The sequence below is a fragment of the Falco biarmicus genome, chromosome 2 (genome assembly GCF_023638135.1).
Source record: "Falco biarmicus isolate bFalBia1 chromosome 2, bFalBia1.pri, whole genome shotgun sequence".
In the NCBI taxonomy this organism is placed as follows: domain Eukaryota; kingdom Metazoa; phylum Chordata; class Aves; order Falconiformes; family Falconidae; genus Falco; species Falco biarmicus.
In genome coordinates, this window is record NC_079289.1 from 38,329,966 (window position 1) to 38,346,658 (window position 16,693).

General features: G+C 41.7%; 1 protein-coding gene across 1 annotated transcript; it reads right to left on the reverse strand.

Annotated features, from left to right (window-relative positions):
- Window positions 1–2,458: 2,458 nt before the first annotated feature.
- Window positions 2,459–7,767, reverse strand: PCDH20 (protocadherin 20). Its single transcript, XM_056329824.1, has 2 exons — window positions 7,631–7,767; window positions 2,459–6,545 (listed from the first exon to the last, which is right to left on the reverse strand). Exons 1-2 carry the CDS (start codon window positions 7,679–7,681, stop codon window positions 3,849–3,851), a joined length of 2,748 nt encoding a protein of 915 aa, XP_056185799.1. The 5' UTR covers window positions 7,682–7,767; the 3' UTR covers window positions 2,459–3,848.
- Window positions 7,768–16,693: the final 8,926 nt, after the last annotated feature.

Consider the following 16,693-nt stretch of genomic DNA (forward strand, 5'->3'; position numbering starts at 1 on the left):
GGTTTCTTTGTGGCAGAGTTGCTGTGTATCTCCGCTTATGCAGAACTGTAAGATACTTTTGTGATGCAGACCCCTGCTGCCTGAGAGTTCATTGCTTTGAACCAGGTGGTGAAATGCTAGTCATGGGTTACCCATCCTCTTCATATGGTTGACGATTTTAAGGAAACCTTCCCAAAATGGCAGCTGGGGTCAGAAAACTTGCAAGGAAACCCCAGTCAGAAATGAGGGGTTTGTCATTGCTTTCAAGGGAGGTCAACTTTCGCTTTAACACTGTACCTCTCATTGGACATCAAATGAAGATAGTGGGAGCTTTTTACATTGTCCTCAGTAGACTCTGGCACAGCTGCAGGTTTGAACCTTGGTACTGAAAAATGGACTTAAAAGCCCACAAGACTGTTTTCTGAGTTTTAACAAAAGAAAAAGCAATGTGCTCTAACTCCCATTCCACACTTTCCGATCTCATCCTTTATTTTCAGCCAGGTGTTAGATTAATTTGCATCAAAACAGTTACTTCAAAGAGTTCTTTTTAAAAGACTAAAATGAAACAGAAAGAGAAGACTGAGCTGATTTTCTCTGTCCACTGCCACTGGGCTTGCTGCCCATTTCTGTCTTTTATTTTTTAATTTGTTAATTCGAATGAAGAAGTGTTTGCATGGCAAGTTTAGGAGGCTTTGGCAATACAAAGCTTAGGACAATCTCATTTTTTATAAAAATGAACAAAGAACACCCACTCACTCTAAGATTGTTCAATGGATACTGTAAATGAATGAGACATTTATTTTTGTGCCAGCTCAACTACCAGTGTCAACAAGATTTGCATGTATTTTGGCAAGTGCAGTGCACAAGGTGGTAATAAAATAGGCCTTTTATAACTGAGTCTAATTTACTTTAGTTATATGCATTAAAAATTTGTTTTCACATGAAAAGGATTTCAGTAAGGGATACTTTGGAAACAGCAATGTCACAGAATGTTTGCTATATAGCCAGTACCAAGCATTTTTCCACTAAGAAGGAACATTTTCTTGAGAAAATATTCTACGAACTCGTGATTCCTACTTTGTTTTTTTTTTTTTTTAATCACTGTTAGGCTTAACATTGCAGGCTTAAATGTCATGCTTATTACTTGCTGCTACCAGCTGTATGTGTTTGAATTCACACAAAAATATGGAACTAAAAAAATTAACAGCTCACTGCATATTTTGCCATCTTCAGTGACATTACCTATGAAATACTCACAGGAAAGCAAAAATGTGCTCTTATTCCATGCAGGATTATTCAGGGTAAAGTCTTTTTCACAATTAGTGGTGCTGGTATGGCTAAAGGTGTGCTTTCAAACTAATTTTCCTTAAATGCTTAGAAAATTGTGTGAGTGAAATGCTTCATGAGCAGTACTTTGGTTTTAACAGTCTCATACCATTACATTTTATTATGTATTAGGAATGTGCTTGAACTAAACAAAACAGACAAGAAACAAAAAAAAAAGCCACAAGAACAGAAAATTTTAACTCTGCAACCTTAAGCAAACAGGTTCAAGACTATGCATTTGTCAAACCTGAGTAAAAGTACCTGCCCAGTGTCACATGAACACACACTGAAGGATCAGGTTTATGGTTTTATTGCATTTCTTAAGTCTTGGGTTTACTCCTGTTTAAATTGTCTTGAAAAGATATTGGATTGTTAATTCAAATGAGAGAAAAGCAACAAAAAGAACACTGTCTTTCTTTCAGTTACCTTGCCTCCTCACTGAAGAAAAAAATGCAGAGGATCTGGCTTCCCCACCACAGCAGTACAGAGCATCTGTAATACTGAAGCCATTTCCAAATAATTAATGTAATTTTTCTTCAGCAATAATAAACAATGTCTCTTTGTGACAAATGCATTTCAGGCATACATACCATTTTCGTATTTTATAGTAAGAAAATAAATGAAAAAAAGGTGATTCACAAAAAGCCTCTGACAGGCTGAATTAATTTTTCATGAAACACAGTTATCAAACCATGCATAAACAGAAAATATCCTAACCTGAAAAAATAGCTATCTCTTACAGGTAGAAGGGTAAAATCTGGGCATTATGTTAATGCTCTTACTTAGGCTAAGCAGAACCAGTATCTATAAGAAGCTCCAACATTTCAATAGGCTCAAGGTGAAGTAATGTGCCAGTTACAGAGAAAAAAATATAAAAACCTGCCTCAAATTGCATTCCCTACTTTTAAAACAGGTATCAGCTGCCACTCCACTTGTATCAGCTGATGTACAATTGTCTTTACCACTAATTTCAAGAAGTACAGGATAAATGCCCATTAATGATTTTGAAGTGTACTAATTTGGGGAAGTATTATGACATGTCAGACAAGATAGCCAGCACCCAAGCATTTCTTGTAACTAAAATAATACTTAGCTTTATAATTAAAATTCTAGGAAAGAGACAAAGAATAACTTATTATGAAAATATATAGCTTTAATTTGCAGACATATAAACACTTTTGGTACATTACAGACATATGATGCCAGAAATCAAAATAATCAGTTTTAAGCATAACACTAATTTATCTTGTTCACACGGAGAAATTTGATGTAATCATCATACAAAAGATAGTTCTCAGCTCTTAAAGTGAAAGTGATACATCACTGATAAACCCGCTGCTTTGTTGCAGAGGATACAGCAAAGAATAAATTATCGAGAAAATATGCCACCAGTCTTACAAGTTAGATTTTGGATCTAATCCAAAATCAAAGCCAATGAAAAGGAGCCAGGAATGGTTGCCAAAAGTCAGAAACAAGATCTTTCACATGAAATACCAATCCAGAAAGGAGCAACAGTCAGAATAAACTAATTCCTATAATTCCTTAGAATATGAAGCGATTTTTGTTTCATCTGGCAGATTAGATTCAGAAGTATCACATGAAAAAATCTATTACACAACGGAACTGATGGAATACTACTGACAGATTGCTCAAAGTACAAAAAATATCACCAATTCTGTGACAACTAAAGATTTAGCCATTCCCTTGCTTCCTTGCATCTGGCATGTTTACGAGGATGAGTGTGAGGTCCTGTCATCATTCACTGTAGGAAATATTAAATATAATTTTCCCATAAAAATGACCAGCAGATTGCTGGAGCAAATGATAATGTGGGTGAAATCTGGAGTGAATGAAAGATGATATGTCACAACAGTTCAGATTCTCATCACAATATCTTGCATTCTTGCTCAACAGGAATTGCACTTCTTGTTAATGCCTTTTCTATCCTACTATATAAGCTTTACTTGTGAGGTAATAAACAGGTTTGTTTTTTATTTTTTTTTATTATTATTACTAGTGCATTTTGATGTTTTTATTGTTTTAATTATACATACATCAGGACAGACTCTTTTTTTTTTTTTTTTTTTTTGTGGTTAAATGCCTTTATGCCAATGTGTATTTTATATTAAAACCAATATATTTAAAATAGACTCTGTTTATCTCATGGACAGTACCTCAAACAGTTCCCTGCTCAGGAGCATCTGATGCCCTCTTGTGGTTAAAAAGACTATGGAAACTTGAGTTTAAAGAATCTTCTTACCTTCCCCTTTTTTATCATCACTGATCTTACGGATTTATGAAAGCTGCAAATGATGTCCATGTTTTTAGAGACAGGGTGCTAGCTGTTAGTTACTAAGGTTTCATAAAAAAAGCTGTACACTGGATTTGAATTTAAAAAACTGTAAACAGCTATTTACAATTATAATATTATCAAGTTATAAATTAGCAGTCCTTCATTGCAACCTCTGTCAATACAACCCACGGCTAGGTGTTTCGGAGCTGTCCAAGGTTTTCCAGATGTTGGATTTATCCACAAAGAAACATCAAATGTTAGAAATCTCCATTGGTTTCTTCTCCAACATGTGCAGGTTAATTCTTCCATTTAATGGGATTTGTACTTCCAAGTTTTCATCTGCTCTGTGATGCTTTTTCCCTTTTCTTAGACAGATGTAAATGCCCATCCCTGTTACTAAAGCAATTGAACCCAAGCTTATTATTGACAGAGCTACCAAGGTAGGCATGCAGGATGTAGATTCCATTTTTTTATGCGTAGGCTCTATGGATATTTGTGGCTGCTTTTCTTCTATACTGATATCAGGCTCCTTTCTTAACAAACTTTCAATGTAGCTCTCATTGCTAACAGTGTCATTGACGAAAAGGTTCACCATCACGGTGGAATGGAGAGGTTCTGGATAGCCGTGATCACTAACTTTTACAAGCAGTCGATAGAGGCCATAGTCATTTTGCATCAGTGACTCTTCCAAGGTGATATTACCAGTTTTAGGGTCAATCCTAAATGACTCTGGTCGAGGGCCTCTTCTTCCTATGATGCTGTAAGCTATGACTGCATTCATGCCAGTGTCCTTATCGACAGCATAGACCTCAGTGATGGGAGAGCCAGGAAGGGTAGAAGGAAGGACCAACAAGTAAGACATATTAGACTGAGGAAACAAGACCAAAGGGGGGTTGTCATTTATGTCCAGAAGAAGGATAGTTATTTTTGCTGTAGATGACAGGGCAGGATCACCACCGTCAACTGCTTCAATCCATAGAACATAGGAACTTTGCTGCTCCCTGTCCAGGGAAACTTTAGCTCTCAAAACTCCTTTTCCAGTATCTATGACAAAAATATCACTTCCATTCAGAACCGAAAGGGCAACCCATCCATTCTTCCCTGCATCAGCATCTGTGACACTTATAACTCCAATTTCACCAAAACCTGGAAAGTTTTCGGGCACGAAAAAGCTGAAATCCTTATTGATAAATCTTGGACTATTATCATTTTTATCCAATACAGTGATGGTGACAGTTGCTATTGATTCTCTTGGAGGGAACCCAGAATCTACTGCTTTGACAGTGTATCTGTATTTCTCTTTTTCTTCTCTGTCCAGCTGGGTGGAAACTGTAAGAACTCCTGTGGTTTTATCTAAAGCAAAATAGGAAGGGGCATCAGGACCTAAGAAATAGGACACTTGCCCTCTTTCTCCACTGTCAGCATCTGTAGCGTGCAGTTTGGTCAAGAAAGCATTGGGAATATTGTTCTCCTCAATGGATAATTCTATCAGCTGTTGAGAGAAAACTGGCGAGTTGTCATTGTCGTCCAGAACCTGTACTTTGATTATTTTGTTGACATGAAATCCTTCTGAGTTCCATGCAACTACGGAGATTTCATACAGCTGCTGTGCCTCATAGTCCAAAGGCTTCGTGGTCTCTAACAGGTATTCATTGTTGTATGGTTTGTATGGTGACAGTCTGAAAGGCCCGTCACCCTCCAAAGAGCAATTGACTTTGTATTTTTCATCAGGGTCTTTGATGGTAAAAAAAGCTATTGGTGTGTTGACAGGTTCCAGTTCCTTTAAGTACACCACCCCTTCTGCTTCATTAGCTATGAAACGAGGGACAACTTCAGGTGGCCTCATCATGACCTTGATGATGGTCACTAGCACTGTGATCACAGCAGGGATACAACCAGGACCGTTGCCCAGTATGATCAGCCTGTGGAGCCTTGGAGTGTCCCCATCAACTTTACTGGAGAGCGTGATGGCTCCTGTGCTTTCGTCCAGATGGAACAAGTCTCTGGATGGCTGGGGGACCTTCTGGCTGTAGGAGTAGGTGACCTGGGCATTGGATCCAAGGTCCATGTCTACTGCGTGGACAGTGGCCACATGTGTCCCTAGGCTGGAATTCCCATAAAGGGTGATGTTGAGCTGCGAGTCACTAAACTGGGGGCAGTTGTCATTGATGTCACTGATGCCAATAGTGAGGGTGGCACTGCCAACAAGTGGAGGAATCCCCCCATCCTCAGCAACGATAACTGTGACATACTCCTCCCGTGTCTCCCTGTCCAGAGCCCCCATAACAATCAGGTAGGGAGTCCTCTCCCCACTCTCATTCTCCTCCACATCCAGGGTGAAGACTCCATAATTATCTCGCAGGCGGTAGGTCTGGACACCATTGGTGCCCACATCAGGGTCAAGGGCAGGGTGCTCAATAACCAGGCGGGTGTTCACAGGTGCATTCTCAGGCACCGAGAGGTGGATGTGGGGCACAGGGAAGCGGGGCGCATTGTCGTTGACATCCCGGATAGCAATTTTTACTTTCACCAGGCGGAAGTACTCCTGTGGCAGCACCAGCACATCCAGCAGCAGCAGGCATGACTCGGATGAGGAAGAGGAAGAGGAGACAGCAGCTGCTCCCCCGATGACGGTGGCCCCACTGCTCTCCACGCAGAGAGCTTCCCGGTCAATCTCCACGGCTGAGGTGTGCAGCTCTCCAGAGTGGTTGTCCAGCTGCACATACTGCCCTCCCAAGCCATGGGAGGCCAGGGTGAAGGACACTGGGGGCTGGAGAGCTGCAGGGTGCTGCCCACCAGCTGTCGGCAGCCTCAGGTCACGAGCTAAGCTACCGATGAGCACCCCAGCAGGCAGCCCCTCGTTGAGGCTATAGAAGAGCTCGGTGGCACGGCTGTAACTGGCAAAGCAGTTGAAAGGTCCAACGAAGAGCAGGAAGAGGAGCAAGTGCTGAGGAGACAGGCAGATGGGGTGTGGGGAAGAGGTGGTGTTAGAGAATGAGAGGAGGCAGGCGGCGGCCCCCCCCTTCCTCCTCCACTGCCACTGCGAGCAGGACATGCAGCATCTGCAGCCTTAAGCCATCCTCCCTCTCCCCACATCTTCCCCCCCTCCAGCACAGCAGCTACCTTTAAAGCATCACCATCTGTACCCTCCAGGCAAGAGCTGCTGCATTCCCCACAGCAAATACAGGGATGGCCCAGGGGCACCCTGCCCCCCCCCCCCCCAGCAGCACTTGTTCCCTGACATGCCACCTTCCCTCTTCTCTCCCTGCCGCACCTCCTCAAGCTCACCCCTGTCCTTGTCCTCACCAGCAGCACCCACCCTCCGAACCGCCAAGCACAACCCAAGCCGGGGCATACCCTTGCACCCCCCGTAAAACATTTGGTCGCCCCCTTCCCCTTTCCACAATAGCAATGTGAACGCGCCCCCCACCCCCTGCCCCGTCCCGAAGCCCGTCCTTCCCGCATGCCCAGGGGTCCCGGCCTCCCGCGGCCGCGGGGCCGGCGGCTCCAGCTCCGCCACCAGGGATCCGCGGCCGCCCCACGCCGCCCCGCGGGGGTCCCGCTCCGGCTGCCGCCCGACGAGCCGAGCTGGACGGAGGCGCGGCGGGGAGGCTGCGCCGAGGAAGGTGCCGTGCCGGCGAGCGCGTCCCCAGCGCGCCGCGTATGGGAACGGGCTCCCCGAAAGTAACTTCGGGCATCGCCTCCACGCGGGGTTCTCCCTCCTTCCTGCCGTCTCAACCACCCGTTCGCCTTTTTCGCGGCCCTCTGCTACAACCCGCCTCGGCAGCAGCAGTAAAAATAATACCCAAAAAAAAACTTTTCACGGCTGCTCTGATCTCTGGAGATCGGGGCGAAAAGAAAAAAACACCAACAAACATATATATATATATATACACACACATATATATACACGTATATGTATATATACGGTTTGGGTTGTTCGTGGGGTTTTTGCCAATTTTGCTGCTGCGTGCGAAGTCGGGCTCGGGGACGGCAGGACGCGGCGCCTCCCCCCGCCGCCCCAGCCCTCACCTGCAGGGTGCCGCGGGCGGGGGTGCTGCCGCGACCGCCCGAGGGCCCCATGCCCGGCCGCCGCTGCCGCCGCCGGCTGCACCCGAGCCGCCCGCCCGCTCCGCCGCCCGCCCGGCGCCTCTGCTCCCCGCGGCTGCCCATGCCGCCGCCGCCGCCGCGCTGGGCTGTGCGCACCGCCCCGGACACTCCCCCTCCGCTCGGGAGGCCGCCGCCGCCGGCGCGGGGAGGGCGGGAGCGGGGGGCACAGCCAATGGCCGCGGGCGCGGCGGGGGCGCGCAGGCAGGGCTGCGGCAGCGCGGCGGGCCGAGGGCTGAGCGTCGCGGGGGGCCGCGTCGGAGCGGGCGTGGGCGCGGGTGGGGGTGCCGGTGGGTGCGGGTGGGGGTGCCTGGGAAGCGCTAGGACCAGGGGAAGAAGATACTTCCGTGTGGAGACGGGGTGTGTGGGGGGAAATAATAAAAAATTTAAATAAAATCTCCTTCTCCTCCTCCTGTGGAAAGATGCAGCAGGCAAAGCGAGAATTAGGAGCTGCCTCGGTTTAAGGCTGCCGAGCCCTGATGAGCGCTGAGCAGCTGGTGCCTGCGCGGAATGGAAGTGATGTTTTGAGGAGTTTGCAAGTGCTCGGAGGGCGGAAGGTGCGCGTCCCGCCAGGCTGGAGCCGCGACTGCCATTCCTGCTGGCTGGAACCCGACGGTCCCCTGCGGCAGAAAATGACGTGCCCTCGTTTTACAGTCTCCAGCCACTGCTGGCCAGACTGTGAGACTGCCGCAGAACTAGACGTGAAATTATCAGCGCTCAGAAAACTTTAGGTACCGCAAAACCGATTACGCGTTTCCTTAACATCATGGGCTACCAAAAAGGATGGTTAACAGTTAAGCTGCCCTGCGGTCCTCACACGGGCTCTCTGCGAGATCTCAAACGGAACTTGAGATGCCTGTCTTTAGCCTTAAAGTGTTCAATGGTCTGGATCCAAGCTATTGCTGGGAGTTCAAATATTGGGATTCTGGCAGGCAGCTGCATTTGTCAAGCACAGTGGAGCTGCCCTTCACAGAGGGAAAGTACAGGAGACTGAACTGTCTAAATCACATGCCCTGAAGACCACCTTAAACGCTTCCACACTCCATGGCAAGCACTGTGTGCAGGCATTTCATCTCAGCTTAGGTGCTAAAAAACATATAGGACAGCGGAAACTTTTGCCTTCAGTCAAAACAACAAAAAACCCCAAACAAACCAAACCAAAAAAAAAACCAAAACAAAACACAAAACCAAACAAAAAACCCTCTTCCCTTTTCCTTCTGCAGCTCCTTGAGAAAAACTCCACATCCAATCCAAAATGGAGAAACAAAATGAAACAAAAGGTTTAGAATCCCAATCAAAAAACAGCCTTATGCCCAAGTCTTTTGTAATACTGCATCTTTCAAAAGCAAGTAAGTGAAAAATACAGAACATATTGCTTAGTAACTCCTGGGATGTTCTAGGATGTTGTGAGAATGAGTGTACTGGCACAAGCTAAATATCATAGAATAGAACGGAACATAATAGAAACAAAAGCTTCCATGGCTGACTTCCTCCAGGGCTATATACAAATTGTATTAATTCCTTTCTCTTCCATCCTTGAAATATAGATAGTGCAATAATGTTTGTCTGAATAAGAGCTTTACCCCGTTCTCGCTGAAGAATGCTAGTTAGTGGCAGCAGAACCAGGCTTTGTTTTATTCAGTGGATCTCTTTGAAACATACTATGACTTTAATATCCACTTCATCTCCAAATTACATTAGCACAATAATCATATGTGACTTAAACAGCAGACCATTAGGGTACTAAAAAAAAAAGTCCAGCTATATTTATTATTCAATAATCTCCAGGGTTTTGAAACCACTGAGTACATACTGCCCTTATAAATTGTTTAGATCTTTACCATTCAATTCTAGCACAACTAGAACAGGCAATACAGTATATACAGTTCAGAGCAAACATGTATAATTCAGGAGAGGAATCAAACTACCCAAGTCCTTTACTAAATTCTCATCCATGTGCACTGTTCTGCAGATTGCTTAGTATGAAAGGTGCCCATAAAGTTGATCCTGTTTCAGTTAGTTTAGCTGGCCATGACAGATGCTTTTAGTTAACTCACATCTACTGTAATTTTATTCATTTCAACAGAGAAATATTGACTCATTCGGATTTCAGTCAGATTTTGACACTGATTTATGTGGAGTTTGAATTTCATGGACTGCTTATAATCTTAGTGAATCAGTAGTCTTCTTGTGAATGAATCTGAAATCCCTGTAAAATTCTACCTTTAACTTTTTTTTTTTCTCCTCTGATGTCTCAGTTTATCTCCCTTTGATCTTGAAATTACTGACCTATTACTATACCATTCTTCTTAACCATCACATTCACTGCCTTTCCCTGAGGCCTCTGATAGGGTAGGCTGTGCCCCGACTATTATAGTGTTTAGGTTTTCATTACACCTGATGTATTTTAATTTATAAAACCACATGTGTAACGGCAGAATTAGAAGTTTTCTGGAGCAGCTGGTACCTATATAACATTTAATTTTGTTAGGAATCAGCAACGTCTAATAAGACTTAAAAGTTCCTTAAAGACTGACATGTCCAATTAATATATGTAAGGAGAAGTACTCCAGCTGTGCATGGGATATGTGATGAGGGGTGGGGGAGAAGCAGGAGTGCAGAAGAGATAAAGAATTGGCATATTAATTCCTGGCACTTTGGGGGGGGGAGCCCCTTCCAAAATTCCTGGAAAACATTAACTGATGTCATTGTATTTGTGTATTCAGTTATGTTTTCTGGGGATAAGATGTTACCGGTTTATAAACCCAGTACCATTTGATCACATAAACTAAACATATCTTTTTAACTTTTGTTTTACTACTTCAAATCTTATTATCTCTGAATATATCCATATATTGGTACTGCATCCAAGATTCTGGTTACAATTAGTGAATAAGAAGGAATAAGTAAAAGCATTTCTGTGGAATTCCTGATTGCCTCAGGTAAGTTACAAAGCACAAGACTAAGATTAAGTGACAAGCCATCCAAGAAGTGTCATAGTTATTTATAAATACGTTAGAGGAAGTAAATTATTGCTATGGTAAAACAGAGCATTTATTTGACTTTATTAAGTTGGACTTAACAGGTATTGACTCTTGATTGAAATGCCTTGGTTTTGTGGGCAGTGTTCCAGTGGTGATGGAAGCGTTTCCAGATTAATCATTCAGGACCATCACTTCTGAAAGGGAATCTCAAATAGTATTTTTTGGCATGGCTGGCAACCATGACCAACTTTTATAAGAAATGGGGATGCAGGTACGTGTTGTCCCACTTAGCCTAGCAAAAAGCTATCTGTTACAGCCTGTGGTTCTACTGAGGAAGGTTGTGGTGTGAGCTTCCCTTTCAGTGAGATTCTACTGATTCAGCTGACAAACTCTGTAATACTTTCATCAGTGTGACCCTTTGCACTAGGTGCTTTTCAGTGGGGAAGCAGTCAAACTGAGTGAAAGCACTGGCGTTAGTATTGATTCCTAGTCACACTAAAACTGAGAAAGGCGTAAGACTAATAGACTGCCTCTTCTCCGAAGAGCTTAAACTGCAAGAAATACGGAGCAGGTAAAGGAGGTCCTTTTAGCTATTAACAATATAAACTTTTTATTGCTTTGCTGTTCAGTAAGGAAAAAGCCTTACACCCTGAACTTGCTGTGCAGATTAGTGGATTACACTGTGAAAGACTCTGTGAATATTAGATAGTGACCTTGCCCACAGAAGTGCTGAGCATCTGGTGCTCGCATTTGTACTGAAAGCTATGATCATTTCATGTCACTGTAGATCAGACCTAGCATGATCATCCTGTTCTCCATGCAGAGCAGGAGAGGGGTCTTGGCATTGTTTTCCCTTGTGACACTGAAAGACAGTAAAAACGCTCTGAGTCCAGCTTGAATAAAGCAGCAGGGGAGCTGCAAAATGGATGAGCCCTTGGAGTTTGTATTGCTCAAAATCTCCAGTCATGCTTTCAAAGGGTGGTTCTCACAGGCTCTTGCAAGGTGGAACTGCAAGGTTCTGCTCAGCAGTCTTTCATGAACAACACCCTGCTGCCGTCATGACAACCTTTAAAGAAAGTAGCTAACATGGGAAAGTGGGTTCTAAACTTAAGAAGAAATACCCCATGAGACAAGGCGATGTTTGATAGGAAGGCTGACAAAAGTGGATGAGATTTTCTTGTCTAGTTAGCTTAGCGTCTATTGGGGACTACGGTGTTGAAGTATCACAAATCCGAGCTGTTAAACACTGGCAGAGAAAAGGAACTTGAAAAAAAGCTTTCTGCTGTCTCTGAACCAACTGCGTTTGATGTATTTGTCCAAATTCTTCCTCAATTTCTTCTGAGATTTCATAAAAATGTAAGTTCTTTGGCTATGATGTTTTGTATATGTCTCCATATGTTTTGCCTATGTCTCTTTTTATCTGGAAAAATGCCAGCAGTTAGAAAGATTGCCTTCAATATATTTCTTGCCTAATCACAATTTTATTTTCAGAAGAAAAAATAATTTAACATTTATTAATTAAGCATAATTTTCTAAAAGTAAGCAGTAAGGAAGGATTTAAATTAGATTATATTCCAGCACATCTTTTTTACCCATTTTGTACACTATATTACACAGTGTATTAACTTTTGCTTTCACTGAGTACTTGTGCAAGGCTTAAAATAGTAATGGTACAACTTTTGTTTCTTACAAGCCAAAGTACAGGCTGAGGTATGGTGCTAATATGAAACTGCTAAAAATTATTAACACTGTAAGTCTTTCATTACAGTCCTTATCACATTAGTTCAGGGACAGCATTCCAGCTTCTTCCAGCTCACTTTCTACATAATGCCTGCAGGTTATGAGAGTGTTATGAATATGTAGATATTTCTTAATCAACTTCTCATTGACATTAAGCCATGGCTTCGCAGCTGAACTTACAACCTCTCTTGATGCCTGAAATCAGATCTGTGAGGAGCACACTGCTCCTAGCAATGGAGCACAGCGCATTGAAGAAGACCTGTGAGATGTGAGGTAGCTATCATATATGGAGGTATGTGCCTGTTGGCCTCCATGTGGGCTACTGTGTGTCAAGTAGTTCCTCTAAGCCAACTAGCTGCAGCCTGCAATCCCATTTCATTTTCTAAGATGGAAATGGTTGGAGAGTGGTATAGTGCAGTAATACAGATCATTTTTTCCTATGACTGCCTATGTATTCCAGCTTATCTTCTCTTAGTTCATATAGAACAGACAGTTGTATATATTTTACCTTGTCAGTTGAACTGCCTAGCTTTGCTCTGAAATACATACAATACGTTGTAGTTTCATCTGAGGTCTTCGGCTGTGCAGGACGAACATTTGCTTTCTTGACAATAAATTATTTTGAACTTTCCAGGGACCAGATTCAGTCATCTTGCCTCAGTCTATATTCAGGTAAAAATTCTTAATGAAGTTGTTAGCTCTAATCCCCTAATATTAACTTATTCCTCGCTCACCAAAATTTTAAAAAACCCAGAGAGCATTTTACTGAACATGGGATAATTACTACATGATCTGAGAGTTGGGCCAAATTGCTTCTTTTATTTAGACAAGTGAATTGACCAACTCTCAGCGGGATTTAGTACATTTTTATGTCTGTGATGAAATGAGGGTAGTGACACCAAACAACTTAATGTGTAGTCAACTTTTTACATAATGGGAAAACATATTGTCCGTATGCATCAGAAATCTTGCAGCTGATAGTGGCTTTATTGTTCATATTTTCACTGATCACTCAGCTCCCTACTGAGATCAGAGACAACAGTGTTTTCTCTGCAGAGGCTCTGGGTTCACTTGGCAGAGTTGAAACAAATGGTGGGAAACAAACCTGCTCTGAGGTTCATCCAAATACAGGTTTTCTGGAGTCTGTAAAAACATTTGGTCACACCAAAATCATACTTCTGTCTTGTTCCACTTTCATATGTAGTCGAAAGAGAGGATTACTCATTAGAAAGGGTGTGATTTGCTTGCTCTAACTTTGATATCTACAAATCAGACATCCAGTTTAGGCTCTTTTTTTGCTTTCTGAGACACAGACATTTCCAAGGTATATAACTGAAAGAGGTAGGTGTCTAAAACAAGTGAGACAAATTGCTCTCTGAAAGGGTCTGTTTCGCTCCCAACTAAAAAATCCAGGCTAGAGTAAGTGGCACATATATAGATATTTTGATTTTAACTATTTAAAGGTAGATTATACAGAAAGACTGTGCTGAATGTGTAGCCATAATACTTACATTGCAGATATGACTTTAAACCATACTCTTAGAATAATTAGTAATATACTTTGAGACCACTGTTGAATCCAAAAAGCCTAAATACTGGATGCTAGCAGCACACTTCTCACAAATTACCAATCAATAAATATCTACAGGTGTTACTTCACAATCGTTTTAGAGAGTAATACCATCTGACAGGAAAAAAAGTACTGATCTATCCCTAGCATACTTTCAGAAAGTCAAAATTCATTATATGCATTATTTTTTATGAACTATTAGCTTTATTCACCAGACACCACTTTTTCTTCATACATCTACAATTTAACTCAGAGAAGTGAAGAATATAACAGCTTCTAGGAAAACAATTTAAACTTTTACCTACAATAAAATAGCACTTTCATTTGACAAATTCGTGATGTTTTTTAAGCAGCATTGAAAGTCAAGTTTGGAGTTTGACTTCTTCCCTCTTCCTGGTGCTGCATATCTCTAGAGCTCGACATAATAACCATTTAATTCAAGAAATCAGAAACTCAGCAAGCAGTTTAATAGAAGTCAGAAGACATTTCATACAGCACAGAATAAAATTATCTAGTGTTTTACTTCTTCATATCGTGAAATTCTTCAGGGAAAACCCTTTTTTTTTGTGTTAAAAAATGGAAATGCATAATTCATGGAAAAATGAGCAGCCTCTACACAAGGGTAAAACCTTTTTCTCCTTATTCATGGTAATATGGGATTGTGAATCAAACAGCAATTAATGTAAATTTCTATTTCAAACTTTTAGTAATGTACCATTTAATGTGGCAGTGTTAACAGCATAACCAAGATGTTTGTTAGTGTTTTCCTGTTCCTTAGGGATATAAAAGCTCAATTTCAATTGTCTAGCCAATGAACAAGAGCATAGAACTGCTAACTGGAATATATTTCAGTGGTAGATTGCCCTTCTGGTACATCTCTTCAAAAACTGATATATGCATAAATAGTACACATATGTATAGAATATGTGTTGCAAGTAAATTGACTGAGAAGACCTTGCAGCAGAGCAAAGAATAATGATTCAAGGTACCCTAAAATAACAGAAACTGAATACATTCTGATTTGCATCGTGTGCATTCATTTGATAGTAAGTAATTTGTTTTAAAAACTTTTTTTAAAAAATTTTTTAAAACATTCAGCAATAGGAAGAGCAACACAGGGGAAGAGATACTAAGGGAACTATAGAAAATAAATTATTTTTTTCTTTCTATCCAATATTAACTCAGATCTCATTCTGATCAGTCTGAAACTTTAAGGATTACCTCCAGTCTTTTTACTGTGTGAAAGTAAAAGAGAACACCCTCTGAGAGAAGTGGTTGGTACAAATTATCTACAAATCTTCTTGATACAGAAATGATTTTGCGGATGTAGAAAGATCTTCGTTTATAAATATGTATGATACATATGCCATATATATGTTCAGCATATATGTTACTAATTAATAGTAAGCAATTTTCCTCCTTAGACTTGGATTGCAAACTTTCTGAAACAGTAACACCTGTCTCTCACCTTTCATACAACCTGATACTATTTTTTATAAACATAAATACATCGTTTGTACATATCATAGTGTAATGAATACTGATATTTTTACTGTTTTTTCAAAGACATAAAATTATCTTTGATTCTCTGCACAATTGTCTATTGATTTGTATTTAGTTATTTGACATTACATTCATTACCTTCTAGTTTTATGATTATAGCTTTATTGTCATCATAATCATAACCAGATTAAAAGCTAGACTGTGTGATGTAGACTGATATTTACACGCATGTGTGTGTGTGTTGGAAAATGGAACATTCAAAAAAATTGAAAATGTGCTGTTGTGTGTTGCAAGTTCCAGTCCAGGTCAATTGTTACTATGGGTCAATGGAAACAATAATAGTTATTACAGGTCACTGAATTTTGATACATCAGTGGTTTTGCACTCTTCAGAGGCTATTTATAGAATTTATAAAAGGGATTCAAGTTCATTTTTTTTTTTGCTTTAGTAATTTATACCCATAGCTAGTTTCAAGGTTGAGATAATTTTAGAAAGAAAGCTAAACATGATGTAATTTGTTTTTTCAGGCAGGGAGAAGTGTACAGCACCAAGAGCACCCACCAATCTAGAATGGATTCTTCTTTTTCGCAGCACTTGGGAAGTTCATGGGCCAGAGTAGAATTCGAAAGAGCTTGTTGGTTGATCAGGGAGCCATTTAAAATTGTCATGGCCTCTGTCAAGTGCCTAAAGCTCACTTGAGAGAAATATCACACAGTTTTGCCCACCACATATATTTTACATCTGGCCTGGTTTGGTTAAAGCTACAGATTGTCATGACTATCCACTGGGCAACAATGAAGGCTCAAAAGAGCCTTTAACTCAGCAAAGAAGCCTCAACTTTTCCTGAGGGATCAAGAAAAAAGAAACATCTTTTTTTAGTATTCTTTTTTTTTTTTTAGGATTCTGGTAATGACGATAAGCTGCCACTCCATTTTTGCAAGATGGGTTGATGTTTGAGGCTTTGCCAAGGAAGGTATTTTGGGAGCCATCTGAGCCATCTGTTCAAACTGAGAGAGGGCTGGGGTGAACCTCTGCTCCGGGCCTGGAGCCCCCTGCCCCTCCTGCGCTGCCATGGCGGCTGCAGGGATGGGCCTCTCACACAGTCTCATTCCTTTCACTCAGCTGCAATTGCTGCTGCACAGGTTTCCAGCCCTCTGCCCCGACTCCTTCTTAAATATGTTATCAGAGAGG